At 44.9% G+C, this 27,875-nt stretch overlaps 2 protein-coding genes across 2 annotated transcripts; both read left to right on the forward strand.

Moving 5' to 3' along the window:
* The first annotated feature begins 7,327 nt into the window (after window positions 1-7,327).
* LOC142300982 (E3 ubiquitin/ISG15 ligase TRIM25-like) lies at window positions 7,328-10,675 on the forward strand. The gene has a single exon (XM_075342002.1). It carries the CDS (start codon window positions 7,329-7,331, stop codon window positions 9,096-9,098), a length of 1,770 nt encoding a protein of 589 aa, XP_075198117.1. The 5' UTR covers window position 7,328; the 3' UTR covers window positions 9,099-10,675.
* A 10,826-nt stretch (window positions 10,676-21,501) lies between these two features.
* LOC142302619 (E3 ubiquitin/ISG15 ligase TRIM25-like) lies at window positions 21,502-24,157 on the forward strand. Its single transcript, XM_075343723.1, has one exon. The coding sequence runs from the start codon at window positions 21,508-21,510 to the stop codon at window positions 23,104-23,106; it is 1,599 nt and encodes a 532-aa protein (XP_075199838.1). The 5' UTR covers window positions 21,502-21,507; the 3' UTR covers window positions 23,107-24,157.
* Window positions 24,158-27,875: the final 3,718 nt, after the last annotated feature.

Below are 27,875 nucleotides of genomic sequence, written 5' to 3' on the forward strand. Positions count from 1 at the left end.
GTATAGAAAAAGAGGACAGAAGCAACAGCTACCGTGTTTCCCCGAAAGTAAGACAGTGTCTTACATTCTTTTTACCCCCAAAAGTGCCACTATGTCTTACTTTCGGGGTATGTCTTATATTGAAAAAATCCCACAGCAATCGCAGCAAGTATCCATGCAATGTACCGTATGGGGACTTGCCGCAATTGCGCCCTAAGTGTACCGCAAGTTAAGGAAACTTAACCACCAGCGGCTGCACATGAGGGCAATGAGGCTGCGTGATTTTGTATGTTGTCCATGGTCCTGATGGACCACGGACAACATTACTGCAACATTTCAACATTTCTCGGTAGCCGAGCGTTCAGCTGAGCGCCCGACCGCCGGCATGTGTCAGCTCTCAGCTGAGCGCTCAGCCGCAGGCATGTCAGGGCGCTCAGCTGAGCGCCCGACCGCCGGCATGTGTCAGCTCTCAGCTGAGCGCTAAGCCGCCGGCATGTCAGGGCGCTCAGCTGAGCGCCCGACCGCCGGCATGTGTCAGCTCTCAGCTGAGCGCTAAGCCGCCGGCATGTCAGGGCGCTCAGCTGAGCGCCCGACCGCTGGCATGTGTCAGCTCTCAGCTGAGCGCTCAGCCGCCGGCATGTCAGGGCGTTCAGCTGAGCGCCAGACCGCCGGCATGTATCAGCTCTCAGCTGAGCGCTAAGCCGCTGGCATGTCAGGGCGCTCAGCTGAGCGCCCGACCGCCGGCATGTGTCAGCTCTCAGCTGAGCGCTAAGCCGCCGGCATGTCAGGGCGCTCAGCTGAGCGCCCGACCGCCGGCATGTGTCAGCTCTCAGCTGAGCGCTCTGCCGCCGGCATGTCAGGGCGCTCAGCTGAGCGCCAGGCCGCCGGCATGTCAGGGCGCTCAGCTGAGCGCTCGGCCGCCGGCATGTTAGGGCGCTCAGCTGAGCGCTTTGCCGCCGGCAAGTCAGGGCGTTCAGCTGAGAGCTATCACATGCCGGCGGCATGTCAGGGCGCTCAGCTGAGCGCTCGGCCGCCGGCATGTTAGGGCGCTCAGCTGAGCGCTTTGCCTCCGGCTAGTCAGGGCGCTCAGCTGAGCGCTCGGCCACCGGCATGTCAGGGCGCTCAGCTGAGCGCTCGGCCGCTGTAACTGTACTATAAAGAAGAAAAAAAAAAAATAAATTTTTACTACGTCTAAAGCCCGCTACACACGCTTCAATATATCTCACAATCCGTCGTTGGGGTCAAGTTGTAAGTGACGCACATCCGGCATCGTTTGTGAGGTATCTGCGTGTGACATCTACTTGCGATCAGGATTGAACGCAAAACCGTTGATCGCAAACACATCGTATCATTCTCTAGAATTGAGCGTTTTGTTGCACGAACCTAGTGAATTGTAACGTGTGACATCCCTCATACGATTTTGGTGTCTGATGCTATGTGCGCAGGTGTGCGCTCTGCACCGCAGCTTAAAAAAGGTCTGCTTCAGAGCGCAGCTGAAAAGCTGCGTTCTGAAGCGCTTCACAATGTCTGTCATTCACTAATCTTGTCAGTCGGTCACTATCTCTGTCCCTCACTCTCTGTCCATGTCAGTCTATCCCCCTCTCTCATATACTCACCGATCCCCGTTCCCCGGCGCTGCACGGCGTTCACACTGCTCCGGCGGCTTTTACTGTTTTGAAAAAGCCGGCCGCCCATTAAACAATCTCGTATTCCCTGCTTTCCACGCCCACCGGCGCCTGTGATTGGTTACAGTGAGACACGCCCCCACTCTGAGTGACAGGTGTCACACTGCACCCAATCACAGCAGCCGGTGGGCGTGTCTATACTGTGTAGTGAAATAAATAATTAAATAATTAAAAAAAACGGCGTGCGGTTCCCCCCAATTTTAATACCAGCCAGATAAAGCCATACGGCTGAAGGCTGGTATTCTCAGGATGGGGAGCTCCACGTTATGGGGAGCCCCCCAGCCTAACAATATCAGCCAACAGCCGCCCAGAATTGCCGCATACATTATATGCGACAGTTCTGGGACTGTACCCGGCTCTTCCCGATTTACCCTGGTGCGTTGGCAAATCGGGGTAATAAGGAGTTATTGGCAGCCCATAGCTGACAATAAGTCCTAGATTAATCATGTCAGGCGTCTATGAGACACCTTCCATGATTAATCTGTAAATTACAGTAAATAAACACACACACCCGAAAAACTCTTTATTAGAAATAAAAAACACAAACATATACCCTGGTTCACCACTTTAATCAGCCCCAAAAAGCCCTCCATGTCCGGCGTAATCCAGGATGCTCCAGCGTCGCTTCCAGCGCTGCTGCATGGAGGTGACCGGAGCTGCAGAATACACCGCCGCTCCGGTCACCTCCACGCAGGTAATGAAGACAGCCGTGCGATCAGCTGCTGTCACTGAGGTTACCCGCTGTCACTGGATCCAGCGGTGGCCGCGGGTAACCTCAGTGACAGCTCAGCTGATCGCGCTACTCACCTCAGTTGCTGCGTGGAGGTGAGAGGAGCGGCGGTGAGTAGCGCGATCAGCTGAGCTGTCACTGAGGTTACCCGCGGCCACCGCTGCATCCACCGCTGGATCCAGTGACAGCGGGTAACCTCAGTGACAGCAGCTGATCGCTCGGCTGTGTTCATTACCTGCGTGGAGGTGACCGGAGCGGCGGTGTCTGCTGCAGCTCCGGTCACCTCCATGCAGCAGCGCTGGAAGCGACGCTGGAGCATCCTGGATTACGCCGGACATGGAGGGCTTTTTGGGGCTGATTAAAGTGGTGAACCAGGGTATATGTTTGTGTTTTTTATTTCTAATAAAGGATTTTTTCAGGTGTGTGTGTTTATTTACTGTAACTTACAGATTAATCATGGAGGGTGTCTCATAGACGCCTGACATGATTAATCTAGGACTTATTGGCAGCTATGGGCTGCCAATAACTCCTTATTACCCCGATTTGCCAACGCACCAGGGCAAATCGGGAAGAGCCGGGTACAGTCCCAGAACTGTCGCATATAATGTATGCGGCAATTCTGGGCGGCTGTTGGCTGATATTGTTAGGCTGGGGGGCTCCCCATAACGTGGAGCTCCCCATCCTGAGAATACCAGCCTTCAGCCGTATGGCTTTATCTGGCTGGTTTTAAAATTGGGGGGAACCGCATGCCGTTTTTTTTAATTATTTAATTATTTATTTCACTACACAGTATAGACCCGCCCACCGGCTGCTGTGATTGGGTGCAGTGTGACACCTGTCACTCAGCGTGGGGGCGTGTCTCACTGTAACCAATCATAGGCGCCGGTGGGCGGGGAAAGCAGGGAATACGAAATTGTTTAATGGGCGGCCGGCTTTTTCAAAACAGTAAAAGCCGCCGGAGCAGTGTGAACGCCGTGCAGCGCCGGGGATCGGGGATCGGTGAGTATGAGAGAGGGCTGCTAACTTCAGTAATTTAGGAGATTAGCGGTCACCGGTGAGTCCTTCACTGGTGACCGCTAATCAGGGCGCGACACAGACAGAGCCGCAGCATGACCGTGAAGTCGGGTGAAGTTCACCCGAGTTCATTCAGACAGTGCGGCTCTGTCTGTGTCTGCTGTCATCTGCCATTCTGCTCTGCTACATGGCTGTCTGTGTCTGCTGTTAGCGGCCATGTAGCAGAGCTGAACGGCAGATGACATAGTAAAAACACATCCCTACACAGTACACACGCTTGGCAAGTCAATAAATAAAAAAAAAAAAGGTGCCCAATGCATACGTCACAGAACACATGATCTAAAGGATCGCACACAAAATTGACCAATTTAACATAGACTACTAACGCTCGTGTGACAGCAAATGAACGACCAACGTGCAATCTCATAAGATCCCGTATGCAACCTGGGCGTGTCACATCGCAAATGCGATTGTACAACTAATTGCAACGTGTAAAGTGGGCTTTACTTTCGGGGTACGTCTTACATTAGCCGATCCCCCCAAAACCCCCACTGCGTCTTACTATCGGGGGTGTCTTACTATCGGGGAAACACGGTAGTACTACCAGCAAGATACCATCGACTGGTCTTCAAAGAACTACATGAAGACATGGGACATCTAGGTGTAGAAAGGACTACAATTTTGGTTCGGAAACAGTTCTTCTGGCCGTACATGCAGAGACATATCGAGAAGTTTGTGACCAGAGAGTGTGGTTGTTTGAAAGATAAGCATCCTAACACACCAACTCGAGCACCTATGGGCAACATCCAAATGACTTACCCATTTGAGCTGGTTTCAGTTGACTTTTTGCAGCTGGAGATGTGTAAAGGTGGATATGAATACATCTTAGTAGTGATGGACCATTTTACTCGATTTGCTCAAGCATATTCAACCACCAATAAGTCTGGCAAGACGGCGGCAGAGAAGATGTTCAATGACTTTGCTCTGAAGTTTGGGTTCCCAACCAGTCTACATCATGACCAAGCAAGAGAATTTGAGAACCAGCTCTTTGCCAAGTTAGGAAAATTCTGTAGGATCCAGAGATCTCACACTGCACCCTATCATCCTGAGGGTAATGGGCAAGTGGAACGCTTCAACCGTACATTATTGTCAATGTTGAGAATGTTACAGCTGACCAGAAAAAAGATTGGAAGAATTCTGTATCAAAAGTGATTCATGCCTACAATTGTACCAAGAGTGAGGCAACAGGTTATTCACCATTGTTTCTGTTGTTTGGTCGATCTCCAAGATTACCCATTGATATAATGTTCGATACTCCAGTTTCAGAGACTTATAAGACATACCCTGATTATGTTCAGAAATGGAAAGAACGAATGGCAGAAGCTTACATCATAGCATCGAAAATAGTTACAGAAGAGCAAAACAAGAGCAAAGAATACTATGATCGGAAATGTCATGGAGCGGAATTGATACCTGGAAGTCGGGTGCTAGTCAGAAACATACGTCAGAAAGGAGGTCCAGGAAAGCTTTGTTCGTACTAGGAAGACAAGGTATATGTGATCAGCAAGAGGATGTCAGACACCAGCCCAGTTTATGAGAACAGACAGGAAACGGGAGACAACAAAACTAGAATAGTGCATCGGAACCTGCTACTATCCTGTGATTACCTCCCACCGCAACAAGACATTCCAGAAGTGAATCATCGCCGATCAAAAACAGCAGAGAAAATACCACAGATTGAAAATTCTGAGGTGGACAGTGACCTTGAAAGTTCAGTTGAAGATCAAACTTTTGTACTTGAAAGTAAACTAAGTCGGTAAGCTCCAGTATTTGTACAAAGAAACTCAATGGAGGTCAATTTCCAATGTGATGATCAAACACAACTTGCTGGAGACATAGATAGGGATCTAGGATCAGAGAAATCATTGGAACATACAGAAATTGATGATCCGACAGAAGATTCAGAATCTACAGATATAGATCAAAGAGCATCGGAGGAAGTGCTGGAATTGAATTCAGAGGAAGAATCGGTATCAGCGGAACAACCTTGCAGGAGAACTTCAACTCGAGAAGTTAGAAAATCAATGATGCTGACCTATGATACACTAAGTGAACCGAGCAGAGCACCAAGGACTGTTGAATTGAAACAGGTATCACTGCCTATGGATAAGGTAAGCTTACCTGAGTGGAATCTCAGTGATGTACTTTACCCGAGATTTGACCTGAGTGAATAGACTCCTTGCCTGAACTTAAATTAAAAGACTTTGTAACCACAAGGAATGATAACCGTAGGTGAGACTAGTTAGCATTAGCGGGGTGAAGACGGACGGAAAGCTCCAGCTGAAGAGATGTTGATTGTTAAGTTGTTTTATGTTTTGCAGGAGATCTACAAGCAAGAGTTAGCTAGGATCAGATTGTGGTTAATATTGAACATACGATGTTATATGATTTTTAGCACCTTTTTCCATATACACAGATAAGGGACAATAACTCCTAGGATGGGTTAGACCATCGAGAAAGAATACGAATATCGGGACGACATTAAATTAGGAGGGAAGAGTGTGACCCATAGAAGCTGTACTGTGATATAGAATCAGCTACCAACTAGCGGGACTAACAATGTGAAAAGGAAACAGGAAGTAGTTGTGGAGCTCCAGGGAATGCTGGGAAAAAGAGAGTGGTGTCCATGACAACCAGGTGGAAAACATCTGTGAGAGAGATTTTTTTGAGGGAACAGACCAGTGGTTAGATCAGTGATTTTCTTGAGAAACAGTCAATATAAATAAGGAGACTCAGGACAGACAAGATTCTGTGTTATCTGAAGAGAGGAGTAGAGGGACAGCACAGACTATTTTCTTCCTACCACACCTCCATTGTATGAGGCGAGTACAGGCCGCACAGTTCTAGACACGCTGTGAAGAGGACGGGTCTGTGAGGAGAAACGCTTTGTATAGAGTTGTTGATGAGTTATCATATGAAGAAAAGTAATTTCATGTATTGGAAAGAAGTTGAATAAAATCCCAATCATTACCTTCACTTTTGAATTGTGTGATAACTGCCTGAAGATCCGGCCCTCCCTTTACTGTACAGGAGAATAATGGTCGCCCTGTGTAAGATTTCCCTGGGATTCCAGAAGAACTCATGTTAAGTATAAGCCTTCACATACTGAGGGTCGTACTTGCAACACAAGGCATACCCCACACCGAGTCCCAGGGCATTCCCCCTACCCGTGGAGGGTCACAACACCTGGCTGCCCCACTCCATCATCCCCGGGTACTCCCAACTGCAGCGGTGGTACTCCTAATTACAACATACCACAGGTGGCGTCACAAACTCTATAAAATCCCTTGTAAATAACCCCCTTCATTTGAGTGGCCGCATGACCCCGGGGTCCGGAGACCCTCGAGCCACTGAGAACCTGGATCCGAGCAGCTCGGCTGCTGATAGAGGGGCAGCACAGTAGGACGTGTCATGCACGCAGGCTTCAGAAGAAAGGAGAACAAAGATGGATGATAGAGGAGGCGCCGGTACAAGAGAACGGAGACTTCCATAAACATTAAAAGTTCAATAATTGCGTCATTTTCTAAAATGTTGCCAAATTTCTGATTTTTTCACAAATAAACACAAAAAATATCATCCTAAATTTAACAGTATCATGAAGTACAATATGTCACAAAAGAAACAATTTTATAATAACCAAGATTTGTTCAAGCTCCAGAGGTACTGCCTCATAAAATGACAGTGGTCAGAATTAAATTGAAAAAAAAATATTGACCTGATCAGGAAGGTGAAGAGTGGCTCTGGTGCAAAAGGGTTAATAGACTCTCGGCCGCAGGTTGTACAACGTCACATTTCCTGATATACGCCCTATAACAAACACTTTCAGTTTCCTTTCCTGAGAAAAACGAAGCCACAAAGCCATGGCGTCTGCTATTCTGAGTGAAGAGCTGCTCTGCTCCATCTGTCTGACCCTGTATACAGATCCTGTAACCCTGAGATGTGGACACAACTTCTGCCGGGAATGTATTGATCGTGTGCTGGATACACAGGACGAGGCTGGAGTTTATTCCTGTCCTGAATGTAGAGAAGAGTTTCAGGAGCGACCGACACTGAAGAGGAACATAACTCTGCGGAACGTAGCAGAACGTTTCCGGTCTACTCATCCACATCAGGAGCAGATCACCGGGATCCGCTGCACTTACTGCATTCACTCTCCTGTACCTGCTGTTAGATCCTGTCTGCTGTGTGAGGCTTCTCTGTGTGATGATCACCTGAGAGTTCACAGCAAAGGACCAGAACACGTCCTAACTGATCCCACCACTTCTCTGGAGAACCGGAAATGTTCTGTTCATAAGAAGATCCTGGAATATTACTGCACTGAGGACGCTGCTTGTATCTGTGTGTCCTGCAGTTTGGCCGGAGAACATCGGGGACATCGGGTGGAGATGCTGGATGAGGCCTCTGAGAAGAAGAAGATGAAACTGAGAAACATTCTCCAAAAACTGATCACAAAGAGAAAGAAGACTGAGGACAGAGTCCAGAGTCTGGAGGAAAACAGGAGAAAAGCTCAAGAAAAAGCGTCTGGAGAAGCCGAGAAAGTCACTGCTCTTTTTATGGGTATCAGGAGACGGGTGGATGAGTTGGAGAAGAAGGTCCTGAGTGAGATCTCCAGAGAGAAAAACCAGGTGTCACTGTCACTGTCTGATGTGATCCAGAAGCTGGAAATAAAGAAGGACGAGCTGTCCAGGAAGATGAGGCACATTGAGGAGCTGTGTAACATGACTGATCCACTGACCGTCTTACAGGAACTAGACACCGGTGACTTGTGTGATCCTGAGGAGGATGGAGGTGATGAGGACACAAGAGGACATAACAAACATGATATAGATGTGGATGTAATTACAGGGATGTTAGATGCAGGTTTCCGTGATATAATGACAATTCTACAGAACATCTCGCCTGCAAAACCAAAAGAAATTACAGCACAACCCTCCATTGCCCGATCTGTGACCAGTTACACACAAGATTTACATTTTTCGGGTATAAAATATGGGGGCAGTGATGTAATAGCAAGGACTAAGGGTGATCGGGAGAAGGTAATGGAGGGAGGGATCTATGGGGTCGGTCCTGCAGACATACTAATGGATGTAAACACGGCTGCTAATAATCTGCTTATATCAGATGACCTGAAAACTGCGACCTGGACAGGAATAAGACAGAATCGTCCAGAAACAGCAAAGAGATTCCAATGTCCTCAAGTGATGAGCAGGAGGGGATTTACCTCAAGACGACATTACTGGGATGTGGAGATCAGGAGATCACGTTGGTGGAAGGTGGGGATGTGTTACCCCAGTATAGACAGGAGGGGAGGTCAGTCACATATTGGAAATAATAACAAGTCCTGGTGTTTACAAAAAGGGCAGGGGTATAATAATCAGTGTTCAGTGACACATAACAGTAAAGTGATCCTGTTACCTCACCAGATCTCCAGTGATGGAGTCAGGATCTGTCTGGATTATGAGGCCGGGCAGCTGTCCTTTTATGAGTTGTGTGACCCCATCAGACACTTACACACCTTCACTGCCGCCTTCACCGACCCCCTTCATGCTGCACTGTGTGTATGGAATGGTTCTTTAAAGATAGGAGCAGTTGTGAGGAACCTTCATCATGGAAAAAAATCTACCCAGTAACTGGTGACATCACAGGGAGCAGAATACATGATTGGTGAAACATTCCGCCAGTGGGAGGAGCCTCATGAATGATTCTAGGGGTGTTTTTATATGAAATATTTTTGTCGCATATTTTACCGTTATTCTCTTTTTTTTCCCCCAAATACAAAGAATGATAGACAACAGATTATTCTGCTATCGCTCCTCAGAACAATTTCCGACCATATAAAAATTCTTTTAAAAGTTGCACTACTTTTTTGTAAAACAGGGAAAGAGATGATTTTCCTGAAGCTGTCACCAGAGGAAATGTCCCTGTATGGCCCGAGCCTTATATACGATATCAACCATAAACCTCTCATCACCGGGATCAGTGCAGATCCTGAAAAGAAGCTTCATTAATCTTTAAGGAGCGTCCACACTAGTCGGACACTGTGGGTTTTCTATACATGAATGGAGTGCAGAAAATCTGCAGCTTTTTACAACAGAAGCAAGAAGGATGAGATTTTAACCCATTCAGGACAGGACAATTTTTCTATATAGAGCTATATATAATATAATGTAGTGACAATGACTGATCACCATGATTCTGCAGGGCAATATGAGTGCGGCAATACCAAAACTCGGGTCGTTTATTGATATATTTTACTAGAGAAAAAAAAAATCTCAAATTCAAAAAAATAAATATTTTTTTATTTGTGGCACCAGTTTTTTGAGATCCATACCTTTTTTATTTTTCTATAGAGTTGTGTGAGGACTGTTTTTTTGCTTGGTGAAGCCGACAGTTTTATTGATACAAATTTAGTGCCCGCGCAGCAGATTAATCACTTTTTATTGTATTTTTGGGAACTGCGGAAACTGAAAAATCTCAAATTTTACTTTTTCAAAAAGTATAATTTTTAGTTTGTTAGACCAGACTTTTGTGGACTCGGTGATTCCAGTTTTGTTTATTTTTATTGTTTTTATTTTTTTTATTTTAAAACTTGAAAAAAAAGAATGGAGAGGATTTTAAAGTTTATTTTTTTAAGCATTTTTTTTAATTCAATTTTTTACTCCATCTAGGGGACAGGTAACCACAGTATTGCAATATATAGTATAAATTGCAGTCTCCGTTGAAGCTCGTCCTGTAGCTTCATACACGCGCAACCTGACTGTGACATATGGTTACGTCTGGGTGCAGGAAGGGGTTAAGAAATGTCATTAACTCAATGTAGAATAAAGTCCCAGATCTTCCCCATGGAACGTGACCGGTCGTGTGGATTAATTCTAGTTATTTTGTGGATTTTTACCCCAAATTAGAAAGAAATCTTCATCAAACCCTCAGTAATTATATTACAAATTTGTATTTGTCACTTCTGTTAAAGGAATTTTAATACTCATATTAACAATAGTCTGTATTCATTATAAGTATTGCTATAGGAATTGTAGTTTCATATAATCGCTGAATATTAGAAGTAATTTTAATACTCTGTACTCATCATTTCTGTATCTACTGATGTATTAGGAGGACGGAGTTACGGTAGTTATCTCCCCCCTTGCTTATCTACAGTGAAGGAAATAAGTATTGGATCCCTTGATGATTTTATAAGTTTCCCACTGACAAAGACATGAACAGTCTATAATTTTAAGGGTAGATTAATTTTAACAGTGAGAGAATATCCAAAATAATATCCAGACAATCACATTGTGTAAATTCTATAAATGTATTTGCATTTTGCAGAGAGTAATAAGTATTTGATCCCTCTTGTAAACAAGACTTAATACTTTGTGGCAAAACCCTTGTTGGCAGCAGTACAGTCAGACGTTTTTGTAGTTGATGATGAGGTTTGATGTCAGGAGGATTTTGCTCCACTTCTCTTTGAAGATCATCCCTAAATTATTAAGATTTGAGGCTGTCACTTCGCAACTCAGAGCTTCAGCTCCTCCATAAGTTTTCTATGGGAATAAGGTCTGGAGAATGGCTAGGCCACTCCATGACCTTAATGTGCTGTATGTTTTGGGTAATTTTCGTGCTGGAAGACCCAGCCATGACCCATTTTTAATGTCCTGGGGGAGGATGGAGGTTGTCACTCAGGATATTATGGTACATGACTCCATCCATTGTCCCATTCATGCTGTGAAGTAGTCCTGTGCCCTTAGCAGCATAGAAACACCCCTAAAACATGTTTCCACCTCCATGCTTGACAATGGGTATGGTGTTCTTTGGGTCATAGGCAGCATTTCACTCCCTGAAAACATGGCGAGTTAAGGTGAAAGAGCTCAATTTGTGTCTCATCTGACCACAGCACCTTCTCCCAATCACTCTCAGTACAATCCAGGTGTTAATTGCAAACTTCAGATGGGTCGGCTGCACATAGGCCTTCTTCAGACGGGCCGGCTGCACATGGACCTTCTTCAGCCAGGCCAGATGCACATGGACCCTCTTCAGACGGGCCGGCCGCACATGGACCTTCTTCAGACAGGCGGCTGCACATGGGCCTTCTTCAGACAGGCGGCTGCACATTGACCTTCTTTAGACAGGCGGCTGCACATGGGCCTTCTTCAGAAAGGCCGGCTGCACATGGGCCTTCTGAGCAGTGGGACTTTGCGGGTACTTCAGGATTTTAAGCCATTACGTCATAATGTGTTACCAATGGTTTTCTTGGTGACAGTTTTCCCAGCTGCCTTGAGATCATTAACAAGTTCCCCCCGTGTAGTTTTAGGCTGATCTCTGACCTTCCTCATGGTCCTGGAGACCCTATGAGATTAGATTTTTGAATGGAGCTCCAGATCGATGTTGATCGACACTCATTTTGTATTTCTTCCATTTTCTTACTATTCAACCAGCAGTTTCTCCTTCTCACCCAGCATCTTACTCATGGTTTTGTAGCCCATTCCAGCCTTGTGCAGGTCTAGGATCTTGTCCCTGACATCCTTAGAAAGCTCTTTGGTCGCCCATGTTGTAGAGCTTAGAGTCTGTGGATAGGAATCTACAGGTGAATGTAAGACAGCTGTCTTTAATGTAGGTAACGAGTTGATTAGAAGCATCTAAGGTGGGCTTTACACGTTGCGACATCGCTACCGATATATCGTCGGGGTCACGGTTGTTGTGACGCACATCTGGCGCCGATAGCGACATCGCAATGTGTAAATCCTAGGAGCGACAATGAACGAGCGTGGAATAGTCAAAAATCGCTGATCTGTGTCACGTCGTTCATTTTCATAATGTCGCTCCTGCTGCAGATACGATGTTGTTTGTCATTCCTGCAACATCACACAGCTGAAGCCGCAGGAACGACAAACATCTCCTTACCTGCGTCCACTGGCTATGCGGAAGAAAGGTGGGCAGGATGTTATGTCCCGCTCATCTCCGCCCCTCCGCTTCGATAGGCCGGCCGCTTAGTGACGTCGCTGTGACGCCGAATGCACCTCCCCCTTGAAGGAGGGATTGTTCGGCGGTCGCCGCGATGTCGCCGACCAGGTATGTGCTTGTGAAACTGCCGTAGAGCTATTGTTCGCTACGGCAGCAATCACCATATATTGCATGTGCGACGGGGGCGGGTGCTATCGCGCTGGACATCGCTAGAAATTGCTAACGATGTCGCAACGTGTAAAGTACCCCCTAGAGAGTCTGTGCCCAGTGTTGCCCAGGGAGGAGAAGAAGAAGAGAAAGAGGTGCTCTGACATTTCGGTCACATTGCATTGACCATTTTTTCAGCAATAAGTGTCTGTAGGAGCCAGAACTCTTAATGGATGGTAGGGGATCAAATTCTTGTTTCTCTCTACAAAATGCAAATAATTTTATATAATTTTTACAATGTGATTTTCTGGATTTTATTTTTGGATATTATATCTCTCACTGTTAAAATTAACCTGCACTTAAAATTACTAACTGTTCATGTCTTTGTCAGTGGGAAACTTACAAAATCAGCAAGGGGTCAAATAAATATTTCCTTCACTGTATGTTTCTCCTGCAAATCTCATGTGAACAATCCTATAACTGGCAACAGGTAACGGGAAATGTATTATATCTGTTTTTTCTTCCTGATCATTGTTATTTCCATGGTTGTATATTAGAGATCAGATGATAAATCCATGCACAGAGATTGTACGTTCTGTATTTGATACTTGGAGATATTAGGACAATCGCTGCCGCGGCTGCAGGATCCTCCTCTTTGTTGCTGCTTGATCAGTTGCTGAAAATCTACCAGAAAAGTCACAACCAAAATGGCGGCAAAAATCTTGTTATACTTTTTTACAATATGTCCGCCGACACAAACTGTAACATTTGTTGGGAGAAGGAATAAAAGTTTATGAAATGGTGAAAATAATAATGAAAGTGGTGACTGGTAATAAATATTCATTTCTGTAGCGATTGTCATTTATTGGAATAAATTTCTTATATTATCAGATAAAACATTACAGGAGTTTTTTTTTTTTTTTTTATTTTTGCCTGCCCCTAATTCCGGATTACACAGAAGCTGTGCGCTCCATAGAGCCTGTAAAAAAAGGTGTAAATTTCTCCGTGTCACATTTTGGACTGGAGGATGGATTAAAAAGTGGGATTAGAATAAATTGGCAGAGATTATTGTGCTGGTTTCTTCTAGCAGATTTGGGATGGGGGCGATGTCTGAGACAGACTAAGAACACCACGTTGTTCGAAACGTGTCCTCTTTGTGGGCTCCTACGACCCTGGAATGGACTTTTTAATATGCCTTTATAAATAAAGATTCTATAATTTTAAGAAAATAGCCGCTTTGGATCAGATTGCTGGAAACCCTCTCTTTCACCCCTCGATGCAAAGGTTTTGCCGACCTTCTCTTTTCCGTGCACGGTCCAAAGCAGTGGTCTCCATCTGAGCAGGTGAGCTGGATAAAAATCTTTTTCTTTTTTCTTGTAACATAAAAAGGAAGTCTTCGCATTCCACATTTCGGCCACTAAATGTAGACACAATTATGTGCAGCCTCTTCTACGGACACAGACAGGATAGGGCGAGTATATTGTGTGAATTCTATATATATTTGTGTCAATATCTTTAATGTCTGGAATCGTTATTTTTATTAAATCCTGGATGAAATATTGGAGCTTGGATTATGGGATGTTCTCAGGAATACCGCTCATATTTAAGTTATTTCTTCTGTTTCGATTTTCCAGATCTGCCATCTTTGCTTTTAGATTTTTTGTTTTCTCTCAGTTCTTTCTGGTCTTTATAAGTTGATTCTACGTCTTGTTCCATGTTGTTTATACACTTCCAGTTTTGTGTTAATATTTTGTATTGAGCTCTGGATAATATTACATTGTTTCTCTATATTTATTTGAATTGACTTGACAAACGCTTTAAAGACTTCTATAATATTCTCTTCTGTTGACGTTTCTTCCAGCTGTTCTTATATTGTCCCAATGATCTTCCTGATAGAGCTGGGTGGACTCGCAAATAACCGGGACTGGTGGGTCCCTGCTAAATTTTTAAAAAAAGCCCGGATGCGGTCTGGAATCTGGTACCCATATAAGTCTATGGGAATCAAAATCGGAAGATCAAATTTGTTGTTAGAAGGAGATAGAGGTGCTTCCAGGTCACGATTTCCCATCCGAAGCCAGCAATTAACCCTCATTGAATACAATGCTTTCCTCGCACATCGGCACATGTAATTGGTTGCAGTTAGACACGCCCCCACCCTGAATGGCAGTGTGTCAGCTGACTGCAACCAATCACAGGTGCCAGGATGGCCAGTGGGCAGAGAAAGCAATGCAAGTGTCTGCGGGTCAGTATTGGGGTATAAAAAAATAAATGAATTGATAAAACAATTGGTGCTGGATCTCAATATTTTGATACCAGCCCAGATAAAGGGCACGGCTGCAGACCCAGCTGCGGGCTGTATCATGGCTGTGTATCAGAATAAGGTCATAGTCACACACTTGCACGAGTCTTGCATCGCATCACCCGGCAGCAGCACACTTTCCTGACAGGAGGACGTCAGCCTTATGTATTTCTATGCAGCTGCACGCTCGTGTCCGGAGAGTGTGCGGCCGTTCCAGGGGATGCGATCCGATAGTCGTGCAAGTCATATGGCTCATGTAAGCGCACCGTAAGGCCGGAGTCATACTTGCGCGAGTCTCGCATCGCATTACCCGGCAGCCGCACACTCTCCTGACAGGAGCGGGTCGGCTGCATGTAGTTCTATGCAGCTGCACGCCCTGATGCGATGCAAGAATAGTGCGCGTGATACGGTTCGTGTGAGTGCACTGTAAGGCAGGAGTCACACTTGCACGAGTCTCGCATCGCATCACTCGGCATGGCCTGACGCAATCCAAACACGAGCGTGCAGCTGCATTGAACTACATGCAGCCGACCACGCTCCTGTCAGGAGAGTGTGTGCGGCCGTGCTGAGACTCATGCAAGTCCCTCTCAAGTGTGACTTCGGCCTAAGAGGAACCACATGCAACGTTTTTTTTTAAATTTAAGTAAATAATTTAAAAAAAAGGTTGCACAGTCCCCCCAATTTTGATACCCAGCCAAGATAAAGCTGATAGTTGGGGCTGTATTCTCAGGCTGGGGAGGTCCAGCCTAAAAATATCAGCCTCCTGCCGCCCAGAAGTGTCGCATCCATTAGATGTGACAATCCTGGAGCTTTATCTCGCTCTTCCCGCTTGCACTGGTGCAGTGGCAATTGGGGTAATTAAGAGTTAATGGCAGCCCACAGTAGCCACTAAATCCTGTATTGTAATGGCAGCGTCTATGACACCCTGTTACTAATCAGTGACAGTAAATAAACACAGACACCGAAAAAATATTTTATTTGGAATAAAATACAAAAAACACTTTCTTTCACCACTTTATTATCCCCAATACACCCTGCAGATCCGACGTAATTCACACAAGGTCCCACGACGATTCCAGCAATAATGAGCGGCGGCCGCAGGAGCAGCGTACAGCCGCACGGGAGCAGTTTACAACCGTTATGGAGCCTCGGTAAGTATGAAGCGCTCGTTTCACTCTTATTTTTTTTTCTTTTTTCTATTTAACTTTTCAAGTGCCGGATCCAGATCAAACAGCCGGAATCCCGTGCCCGACACCAGGGAAACATTGAAACCATGTGGATGCGGACTTGTACAGTCCGGTCCACTCAGCCGTACTCCTTGATCCTTATCTGAAGTATAGTAGATTGCTGATTATTTAACTTTAGGTGAGTCACCAAAATTTCTCCTGCGTTTTAATTTATTTGAGCTGTTGGAGGTGGATGAATATTCCGAATATTCTTCAACTTGTTCACAATCCTCCTCTGCTGCATCTGCCCCTGTAAGATTATGTTTATCTGAGTTTAGTGCTTTGTACAATGTTTCTGTGGGGTTTGTACCTCTTGTTTGGCTTTTGCTAATCTCGCTTCTTATATTAGAGGAGTAAGTACCTTGTGGGTAATCAGGGGTAAAATGTTCGGGCTTTCTGTAGAGACACTGATGTCTGCCTGCTTGATCTCGTTATGAGTGGACCTCTGACACATTGTACCCACTTCTCCCGGGACAGCACGTGATCGCTCATGGGAATCCCCACAGCCCTGGGAAGGTCTATGCCTATTCTGCTGCCACGAGGGAATGGCCCGAGTCTCTGACCTGATGGGAAAAGGATTAGACCAGCTCCACATCAGAACCTTGTCTTGTTTATCTAGCGTGGCAATGGGGTTTGTGTGTGTCTGAAGTGGTGGGCTCAGGCATCTAGGTATATCTTCTCATCGCCGCTGTGTATCTCTGGAGCTGCGGTGGAGGGTGCTGTGAGATTCTGTCATCTCCCGATCAGAGTGGTCTTTGCCTGTTGATACTAGTGTTGGGAACGGGTCCATGACAGGGGCTGAGGCTTAACCATTGTCATGCAAGTCTTAAGGATGCGCTGGGCTTTACCATGAGGCTGAGGGAGCTGCAAGAGTCTGAACTTTATTAGAGAGATCTTTTTTTGCTTCACAAATACTGAAGTCAAAATAAAAAAAAACAAACACAACTCACCAAATACTGAATGTAAGCACATGGCCTTAGGACTTATGGGGCCTTGAGGTGACATTGTTGTGGTGCGGGAGGGTTATTTTCTCCAAACATCTGCTTTAAAGTCGTTTTTCCAATTTTTGTTTCCTGGGAGCTAAGTCTTACTGCCACATAGACTGAGTGCGGGCCATGTGCCCTTTACATCACACACACACACACACACGCACGCACACACGCACACACGCACACACTGTTCAGCATTTTAATTGATTCCTTCCAAATAAATTTGGGCTATAAAATAAGTTTATGTAATACTCAAATAACCAAATACTTAAAAATAGGATCTAACAGTTTTACTGTGTTAGTGGTGAAAACATTAACTTTTTGCTTCAATTTTTCCAAATTGCTGAAAAAATGGTCAATACAATGTGACCGAAATGTCAGAGCACCTCTTTCTCTTCTTCTTCTCCTTCCTGGGCAACACTGGGCACAGACTCTCTAAGGGGTACTTTACACGTTGCGACATCGGTAGCAATTGCTAGCGATGTCCAGCGCGATAGCACCCGCCCCCGTCGCACATGCGATATCTAGTGATTGCTGCCGTAGTGAACATTATCGCTACAGCAGCTTCACACGCACATACCTGGTCGGGGACGTCGCTGTGACCACCGAACAATCCCTCCTTCAAGGGGGAGAGCGTTCGGCGTCACAGCGACGTCACTAATCGGCCGGCCAATAGAAGCGGAGGGGCGGAGATGGGCGGGACATAACATCCCGCCCACCTTCTCCCTTCCGCATTGCCGTCGGGCCGCTGGTAAGGAGATGTTTGTCGCTCCTGCGGGTTTACACACAGCGATGTGTGGAGCTACAGGAACGACAAACAACATCGAACTTGCGGCCGAACCGACATTATGGAAATGAACGACGTTACACAGATCAGCGATATTGTACGCTTCTGCGCTCGTTCATCGTCGCACCTAGGATTTACACGTTGGGATGTCGCTACCAGCGCCGGATGTGCGTCACTAACGAGGTGACCCTGACGATATATCGTTAGCGATGTCGCAATGTGTAAAGCCCGCCTAAGGGTCTAGAGACTGAAGATACAGTTTTATAGACTGCTGCAGGTGGACTTCTTTTATGGAAGAGGGAGGACAGCAAAAGCGAGGAGCCCCCTTAGTGAATATGAGCTGCCCAGTATTCACTCACAACACCAGGCTTTTAGGTCATAACTTACCATGCTACCACAGTTTAATGCTTTCACTCTGTGCATTAGAACAATTTTGATGCTCAGCCATGATCATGTTCCGGTTCTGTTGTAAGACGTTATAATGAAACCCTGAAGAGCACCCTGGATGAAGCTGCACCTGCTACATGCAGAGCAACTCGGCACAGATGGCAGCAGCCCTGGCACATGTTGCAAACACGTTTTCTCCAGAGGTGCTCCAGGTGCGCTGAACGTCTGTGTAGAAAATCCAATCTAGCCAAGGATTTCATCCATTATAAGTTTATGCACAAAACATACAATGCTGCCCTTCGCCTCTCCAAATAAGCGTACTTTAACACCCTCATCACCTCTCTAGCCAACAATCCTAAACGACTTTTTGATACTCTCCATTCCCTCCTCGGACCAAGAGTTCTAGCCCCAACCAACAACCTCAGCGCAGACGATCTGGCCAATTATTTTAAAGAAAAAATTGACCATATACGCCAGGAAATTTTGTCACAGCCTCATAACACCACACATTGTTTGGCCTACTACACTCCATTTAGCTCACTTTCACTCTTTGATCCAGTCACAGAAGAAGTTACTAGGTTCCTCGCATCTTCTCGCCCTACTACCTGCACCAATGACCCTATTTCCTAATATCTCCCTTAATCTGGCACCCCAGCTGTCAACACTCACCTAACTAAAATATTCAATCTCTCTCCTCTGGTGTCTTTGCCAGCATACACCCATTACTTAAAAAAACATCCCTGGACCACAACTGCGCTGCTATCTCCCCTTCCTCTCCAAACTCCTTGAACGCTTGGACCACTCCTGTCTAATCCGCTGTCAGATAACTCTCTCCTCGACCCTCTACAATCCGGTTTCCGATCCTTACATTCTATTGAAACTGCTCTTACTAAATTCTCTAATGATCTACTAACTGCTAAATCTAACTGTCACTGCTCCCTGCTGATCCTCCTTGATCTCTCTGCTGCATTTGATACTGTGGATCACCATCTCCTCCTCACCATGCTCCGCTCTATCGGGCTGAAGGACACCGTTACTTTTCTTCACAGGATGTTGTAACCTGTTATTCACCTATACATTAGTCCCTCCAAAATACAGATCGACTTCTACCTCTACCGCTGCGCTGGTCTATTGCACCTTACTTGTCCTCTCTACTGACGTGGAGGACGGTAATTAGTGAATTGCCAATGACAGACACAGAGTCCCTGCAGCCCATCTGTGTCAGGGGCTAACAAAGAAAGAACAATTAAAATCACCAGTGGAATATAATTACCAGCTCCGGTCTCCTGCTGTGAGAGAAACACTTCAGACTATGGGCCTCACAGTTCTTACTGCTGAGGTAAAATGAAAGCTGAGTGCTGATTGATTGCTGAGGTAAACTGAAAGCTGAGCTCTGATTGGTTGCTGTGGGAATAAAGGCAGTTTTGCTGTGAGGTTTTTCTGATGACTGAGGCCCTATAAGTGTCATCCTGTACAGACCGGACAAGGGGAACAGACGACCGGATCTGTGTTCTCACAATATGGGATGAGAGGGTAAAATACATTGACCCTTCTTGGACGGTAGACATATATATTGAGAAGATATATGAGATAAATAATGGAGTGGTTGCATGGAGCGGGCTCAGGAGCTGCGATTGCCACTGTTTAATCACTTAAATCCATTATCAGTTTTTGACAGAAGCATTTAAGTGGTATGATCCTGGTGCGGGGTCCATTCCTGAGCCCCCCACCTTACCCCTTTAACTCCTTTAGCCCCCAGGCATTTTGCATTTTTCCGGGTTTTTTTCTCCCTCTCTTCCTTCCGAGAGCCGTAACTTTTATATTTTTCTGTCAATCTTGCCATATAAGGGCTTGTTTTTTGCAAGATGAGTTGTAGTTTTAAATGGAACCATACGTTTTACCATATAATGTAGTGGAAAACGACAAAAACATTCCAATTGAGGAAAAATTGCAAAAAAAAGTGTGATCGCACGATAGTTTTTGGGATATTTTATTCACCGTGTTCACTATATGGTAAAACTGATGTGTTGTTGTGATTCCTGAGGTGGGTGTGAGTTTGTAGACACTAAACATGTATATGTGACGCCCTGGCCTATCAGGTCGTCACAGGGTACTGTGCAATCTGCCCTTCTGTACAGTATCCACCTCCTCCTTGGTTACGGGTCCCTGACCTTTGATGTTGCCAAAACAAGCCAATCAAAACCCTAGGAACACTCTGCACCACACCAACCAGAAACACCAGTGGCTGACCTGAGTGGAAAAGGGTCGCCCACTTGGGGGGTTGGTTAAGGGGAGGTCAGGAGTGTTAGGAGACAGTGAGTGAGTTGTCAAGTGATTCTCGAGAGGAGAGGTCAGAAGCTGGGTTCCTTGAGACTACTAGGTGGCAGACATTGGTGTAGACCTGGTAGGAGCTGGTCCCCAGTCGCAGGGGATCATGACAAGGGGCAAGGACTGTCGAGGAGGACAGCCGGCAGCCTTGTGCCATCACCGGGCAGGGGCCAGGGCATGACGGGGTACGTAGACCCTAGGTCAGGAAGGAGTTTCAGGTGTCCTGACAATTTACCCGACGAGGACGGAGCCTTCAAGATCCGTTCCCCACCCGCTCCAAAATCGGGGTACTAGCGCAACGAGGGGGATAGGACTTTCCCACTACATAGTCCAGAAAATTACAAGCGTGAACCCTGAGAGCAAGCTCACCCAATTAGCCACACTGGTAAGCAGAACCCGTTTGGTTCAGGCTAAAGGGAAAAACTAGAAGAACGAGGTGCCAAGGTAAAGGTTACAGACTAACAAGCAACACCATTGGGCATGGGATCCAGGCGTGCTCCCTCCCTGCTGCAGCAGTATCAAGAACTTTGGTTTACCACGGATGTCAGTGTCAGCGTTATTGGACTGAGTGAGAACGCAATTGCCCCTTACCGTTCCAATGGCACCTCCATGTCACCATCACCGAATCACGGGGCATTCCCCCCTACTCGTGGAGGGGTTAACCATCTGGCTGCCTGCACCATCGCCCTCGGGTACTCCCCATAGCAGCGGTGGTACTTCACCTTACCACGCACCCCCTTTATTCTGAGTGGCCGCGTGACCCCCACCCTCGGGTCGGGAGAACCCTCGTGCCACCGCGGATCCGGATGCTGACGAGTGGGCGGCACGGATACATAGCCCTCGCAAATTGTGCAATTTCATGTTGGAACACACCCTATAAAAGAAACTTTCAGTTTCCTTTTTGTAAATCCAGAAGTCATGGCGTCTGCTGATCTGAGAGAAGAGCTGGACTGCTCCATCTGTCTAAGCACTTATACAGATCCTGTAACCCTGAGATGTGGACACAACTTCTGCCGGGTCTGTATTAATCAGATATTGAACACACAGGACGGATCTGGAGTTTATTCCTGTCCTGAATGTAGAGAAGAATTCAAGGAGCGGCCGACACTGAAGAGGAACATAACTCTGCATAACGTAGCAGAACGTTTCCGGTCTACTCAGTCAGATCAGGAGGAGATCACCGGGATCCGCTGCACTTACTGTATTCGTTTGTCTGCGCCTGCTGTTAGATCCTGTCTGCTGTGTGAGGCTTCTCTGTGTGATAATCACCTGAAAGTTCACAGCAAAGGACCAGAACACGTCCTAACTGATCCCAGCACTTCTCTGGAGAGCCGCAAATGTTCTGTCCATAAGAAGATCCTGGAATATTACTGCACTGAAGAAGCTGTTTGTATCTGTGTGTCCTGCAGTTTGGCTGGAGAACATCGGGGACACCCGGTTGAGATGCTGGATGAGGCCTCTGAGAATAAGAAAAAGAATCTGAGAAATGTTCTCCAGAAACTAATCACAAAGAGAGAGAAGACTGAGGAAAAAGTCAAGAGTCTGGAGGAACACTGGAGAAAAGCTGAAGAAAAAGCATCTGGAGAATATGGAAGAGTCACTGCTCTTTTTATAGACATCAGGAGACGGATGGACGACCTGGAGAAAAGGGTCCTGAGTGTGATCTCCAAACGGGAAGAGAAGGTGTCACTGTCTGATGTGATCCAGAAGCTGGAAATAAAGAAGGACGAGCTGTCCAGGAAGATGAGGCACATTGAGGAGTTGTGTAACATGACTGATCCACTGACCGTCTTACAAGATCCAGACACCGGGGACTTGTGTGATCCTGAGGAGGACAGAGGTGATGAGGACACAGGAGGACATGATGGAGGTGATGAAGACTCAGGAGGACATGATGGAGGTGATGAGGACATTATAGGACATGATGGAGGTAATCGGGGTGCAAAGCTGATTTCTCACATATCTCACACAATATCTGATATAATAAGGGCTATAAATGGGACTTTCTATGTACAGGATCCTGCAGACATGTTACTGGATGTAAGTAATCTTATGTCAAACGACCTGAAAACTCCAATTTTGTCAAAAATATGGCAGAATCTTCCACAAACTGCGAAGAGATTGAATTATTCTCAGGTAATGAGCAGCCACAGATTTACCTCAGGACGACATTACTGGGATGTGGAGATCAGAGAGCTTGAATTGTGGAGGGTGGGGATGTGTTACCCCAGTATAGACAGGACGGATGGTCAGTCATTTATTGGAGATAATAACAAGTCCTGGGGTTTGTGTAAAGAGAAAGTATGTAATAATCAGTATACAGTCAGACATGGTGGTGAAGGTATCCGGTTACCTTACCAGATTTCTGGTTATGGAGTCAGGATCTGTCTGGATTATGAGGCCGGGCAGCTGTCCTTTTATGAGCTGTGTGACCCCATCAGACACTTACACACCGTCACTGCCACCTTCACAGAGCCCCTTCATGCTGCGTTATGTGGAGGTCTTATGGAGATATAAGGGGGAAACAGCTGTTGTAGAAGAAATCTAGTCAGACACTCGTGACATGACATGGAACAGAATATATGATTGGTGGAGCATTCAGCCAATGGAACGAGCCTCGTAAAGGATCTAGTTACTTGGGGAGTTTTTATATGAAATGATTCTTTGCCGTTATTATCAGAGACGAAGAGAAAATATTTTTTTTGTAAACTGCTACAAATTAACACATCTACGTAGCGATCCTTGTAATAGTTGCACAACATTTTGAAAAATAGGGAACTAGAGAGACAATTTTACTGCAGATGACACATGAGCAAAAGTCATTGTACAGCACGAGCCTTACAGGGATTTATATCAACCATAAACCTCTTATCACTGGGATCAGTACAGATGCTCAGCTTCTTACAGGGTAAATAAGGATTATTGTGCCATAAGGAATGTCCACATGGGTCAGATAGAAAAACAGGGCTACCGTCTACCCCCCAAAAAGAAAATGATTCTGTGCCATTCCTATTTTACCGACACCCATTGGCCCCCAAACTTTTTTTTCATTCAATGGTTCACAAAAATTTAACGTAAGTCTAATGGTTGTCCATGTAGTGTAACATATTGTTTGCAAACAGGAAGGACTTTATACTTGTGGATCAGTATGCAGAAAAGGAGCAGAATCAATCATGTAACTATGTTCTTTTAGACTTTGTGTAGTTTCAAAATTTTCCATCCTCGTTAATGTTGGTGACCGTGACTTATTATGGACACAGGTGGTGGTCCATGTAGACGGTTCCTCATGGTCAGAGTTCTGTGGCTATATGTTATTGACCTAAGAAAATATTCAAATTTTAGTAAACTCCCACTAACAACAGAGTGGCTATGATTTTTTTAAAAAATTGGTTATTTTTATCTGTTTGTATATTATTTTCACATTGTTTAACTTTCATTTATTAAGGCTTAAAAGGGGTATTCCCATCTCCAAGATCCTTTCTCAACATGTAGTAGAATTAATAATAATAATAATAATAATAATAATAATAATAATAATAATAATAATAAAAATAATAATAAAAATAATAATAGCAAATACCTCCACTTACAAATGTAGTATAGTTCTTCTGATTCACTGTGTCACTTACCTCATGTTCAGGGCTTTGCAGGACATTAGATATCCATCGTTATGACCATGAGCAACTGACTAAAACTATGACTATATGCGTGGTCATAACCATAAATAACTAAAGTCTTGCAATGCCCTGAACATGAGGTAAGTGACACAGTGAATCAGAAGAACTATACTACATTTCTAAGTGGAGGTATTTGCTAATAATAATAATAATAATATTATTATACCTACTACATACATTTTGGGATAGGGTCTAGGAGATGGGAATACCCCTCTAACTAGATGAATCCTTGACATATGTTCTCCCATATAATACCCATCACTGTTTATAAGTATTGCCATCCGTTCTGCTGGAAATGCAGAGATGTCCCCCTGTGACCTGAGTACTACAACAGGAAGAAATATGATTATATATTAGAAAGTCTGGAGTAGAAGAGACCAATAACAATTATGGCCTGTTATACATTATGGAATTATTCCGTGATCACACAGTGACCGGCCTAAACCAGGGTCTGAAGGGTCTTTTTGTGCCATAATAATGTACTTTATGGCAATATGAGCTTTTAGGTAGAACCAAGAGCTGCAGTGAGTTACTCTGCAAGACGCTCAGGACCACATCATCAGTCAACTACTTGCTATTGAATCATCCCTTTAGTTTTGAAAGAGAAACAATTTATAGAAAAGTATTTGTATTTTGTGGTTGGACATTTCACAGATTGAAGAGATTGTCTTCTAATAGGAAAGACCCTTCTGATTCCATATCTTTCCCCCAGGTAAAATAATAAAGCCTATACTCACCTCCTGTGCCGGTGCCCTTCCAGTGGTGTCCAGGGCTCATATGGGGTTGTGACGTCTTACAGGCCCTGCATCCAATCAGCACCGGTTTCCTTCATCCCCGCTTTTAGACCAAACAAGTCAATCAATAGGAAGTAAGCACAGCCACAAGACTCACTTCCTGTTGATTGGTTGTTTGGTCCGAAGGTGGGGAGAAGGAAGCCATTGCTGATTGGACGCGGAGCTTGTGTGATATCACAACCCCACGTGAGCACCGGAGCCACAATCCTGGACATCGCTAGAAGGCGCCGGTACGGGAGGTGAGTATAGGCTTTATTATTTTACCTGGGGTAAACATGTGGAATCAGAAGGGGTTTTCCTAGTAATGGATAACCATGACATTAATTGTAATTTAAGACAATTATAACGTTGTCATTTGTGTCTCACAGTAAGGCTGTAATCAGATTAGTTATTGTTTTTCCTTTCTGAAAATGTCAGTAAAATATTTTATCTCAATAACAGAAAACAGCATAAACCTCACATGTGAACACGGCCTATAACTAACAATAATTAATGGGAAATGTATTTACACCTGATTTTTTTTGCCTTGATAATTTTACTGATAATTATTTCTATCCGGAATATAACACTGGTCGTGTATTAGTGATCAGGAGACAAATCCATTCACAGTTTGTAAATCCAGCTTCTGATACTAAGAGATAATGGGACAATCACTGCGGCGGCTGCAGGATCCTCCTCCATGTCGGTTTATCAGCTGCTGAAAATCTAACACAAAAGTGACAACCAAAATGTGATGTAAACTTTTTTTTTTCTTAAGCAAAATACGGACACTGACACAAAATACTTGATCGGTGATGAAATACATTTTAACTTAAATTCATGAAAATATTAATATATTAATGAAAATGGTGATTCATAATGAAAATTAATTTCTGTAACGATTGGCATCTAATAATGAAGGTTTTACTGGAGTAAATTTTGTATATTATCAGATAAAATATTAATAAAATATTACATGATGGTTTTGTTCTTCATCTTCCCCTCATTCAGGATTACACAGAATTTGTACCGTCTGTAGTGATGGGCAGATAACCGGGATCGGCGAGTCTGGCCATATTTATAAAAACATAAATAAAAAATGGCTCTGGCACAGAATTTAATGCAGATGTCCGGCTGTATGCTGGTCTCCATGTAACTCTATGGGGACCAGAATTCGGCTCTTAAAAATGGTGGTAGAAGGGATAGGGGGATTGGATTATATGTTTTATACTTATTGAGTCTCCGGCGCGGCTGTAACTGCTTCCGGGCCGCTCATTCTGCTTCCGGGGCCGCTCATTTGCCTCATACATATTCACTTCTTCCCCCTGCCCACCGGCAGTCCTGGCATCTGTGATTAGTTACAGTCAGATGCGTCCCCAGCAAGAGTGAGTGTGTCAAACTATTTGCAATCACAGACCCTATCTGCAGGGCACTGTAGATTGGTGTAAAAATAAATTTAAAACAGAAATTGATATAGGGTCCCCCATATTATGATACCCAGCACAGGTAAAGCATACAGCTACAGGCTTCAGCCCCCAGCCTTGCGCTTATCTAGGCTGTGTATCAAAATAGAAATGTTATATATTTTGCTTCTTGATAGATACGGTGGCTCAGTGGTTATCACTGTAGTCCTGTGGTGGCCATGATTGGTGCATATACCAGGATGGGGCTATATACAAAGATACGGCCAGCATGGGGCTATATACCAGGATGGGGACATGATAGGGACATATACTATGATAGAGCTATATATCAAGATGTGGCCAAATATTGACATATACTAGGATGGGGCTATATACCAGGAAGGAGACATGATGGGGCTATATATACCAGGATGAGGACATGATGGGGCTATATATACCAGGATGAGGACATGATGGGGCCATATATACCAGGCTGAGGATATGATGAAACTATATAACAGGATAGGGACATGATTGGGACATATACTAGTATGGGGCCTTTCTACCAGGATGGAGACTTGATGGGGTCATATATTTGGGACAGGACAGCATGGGACAGGATTGGGCCCTATATACCAGGATGGTGACATGATGAAGTTATATATACACCAGGATGGGGATATGATGGGGCCATATATACCAGATAGGGGCATATATACCAGGATGGGGTAATGATGGGGACATACATACCAAAATGGGGACATGATGAGGCCATATATATCCGGATGGGTACATATATATATATATATATATATATATATATATATATATATATATATATATATATATATACACACCGTATATACCAGCATATAGTCATTGTTGGGTCATACAACAGGATGGGGGACATATTTATCAGGAAATGGCCCAAGATGGGGGGACATTAGTACAGGATGGGGGGGGGTCATTACCATGCAATTAAGAGGATGGGGGCAGCTTGCATGTCTTCATAGGATTTCAACTGCTACAATGGCTTAAATGGTTGGGTGGGTCACACTTTAGCATCCAATGGACCATGGTGCAGTCACGCCACTGCATAACTCTATATTTAAGGCTTACTTTTTTCTAAAAGTTGTACAGCAATGACTGTCAGTTCCCAGCGACATCCATGGGGGAAGGGGTTAGCGAACCACTGGTTGCCATGGTAATCCATCCACACAGGAGAACGCTCTATTTAAATGCTGCTGTTAATGATAGAGACCTATATCTAAATGGTTAAATAGTAAAAAGCACTAGCTCCACTCGCTGCTGTTACAGGCAGACGTATATTGCTGGTCCTGAGCCCACTCCATATTTGATGACCCCGCCCGGTCACCACCATTCAGGGAGAGAATCATGGCTGTGCTCCATGTGATAGTGTCATCATCTCCTCC

This window comes from Anomaloglossus baeobatrachus, chromosome 4, assembly GCF_048569485.1.
Source record: "Anomaloglossus baeobatrachus isolate aAnoBae1 chromosome 4, aAnoBae1.hap1, whole genome shotgun sequence".
Classification (NCBI taxonomy): Eukaryota; Metazoa; Chordata; class Amphibia; order Anura; family Aromobatidae; genus Anomaloglossus; species Anomaloglossus baeobatrachus.

What these genes read in the sequence shown, in the direction of transcription:
- LOC142300982 (XM_075342002.1), top strand. Translation starts at nt 7,329, where the DNA reads ATGGCGTCTGCTATTCTGAGTGAAGAGCTGCTCTGCTCCATCTGTCTG.
- LOC142302619 (XM_075343723.1), top strand. Translation starts at nt 21,508, where the DNA reads ATGGCGTCTGCTGATCTGAGAGAAGAGCTGGACTGCTCCATCTGTCTA.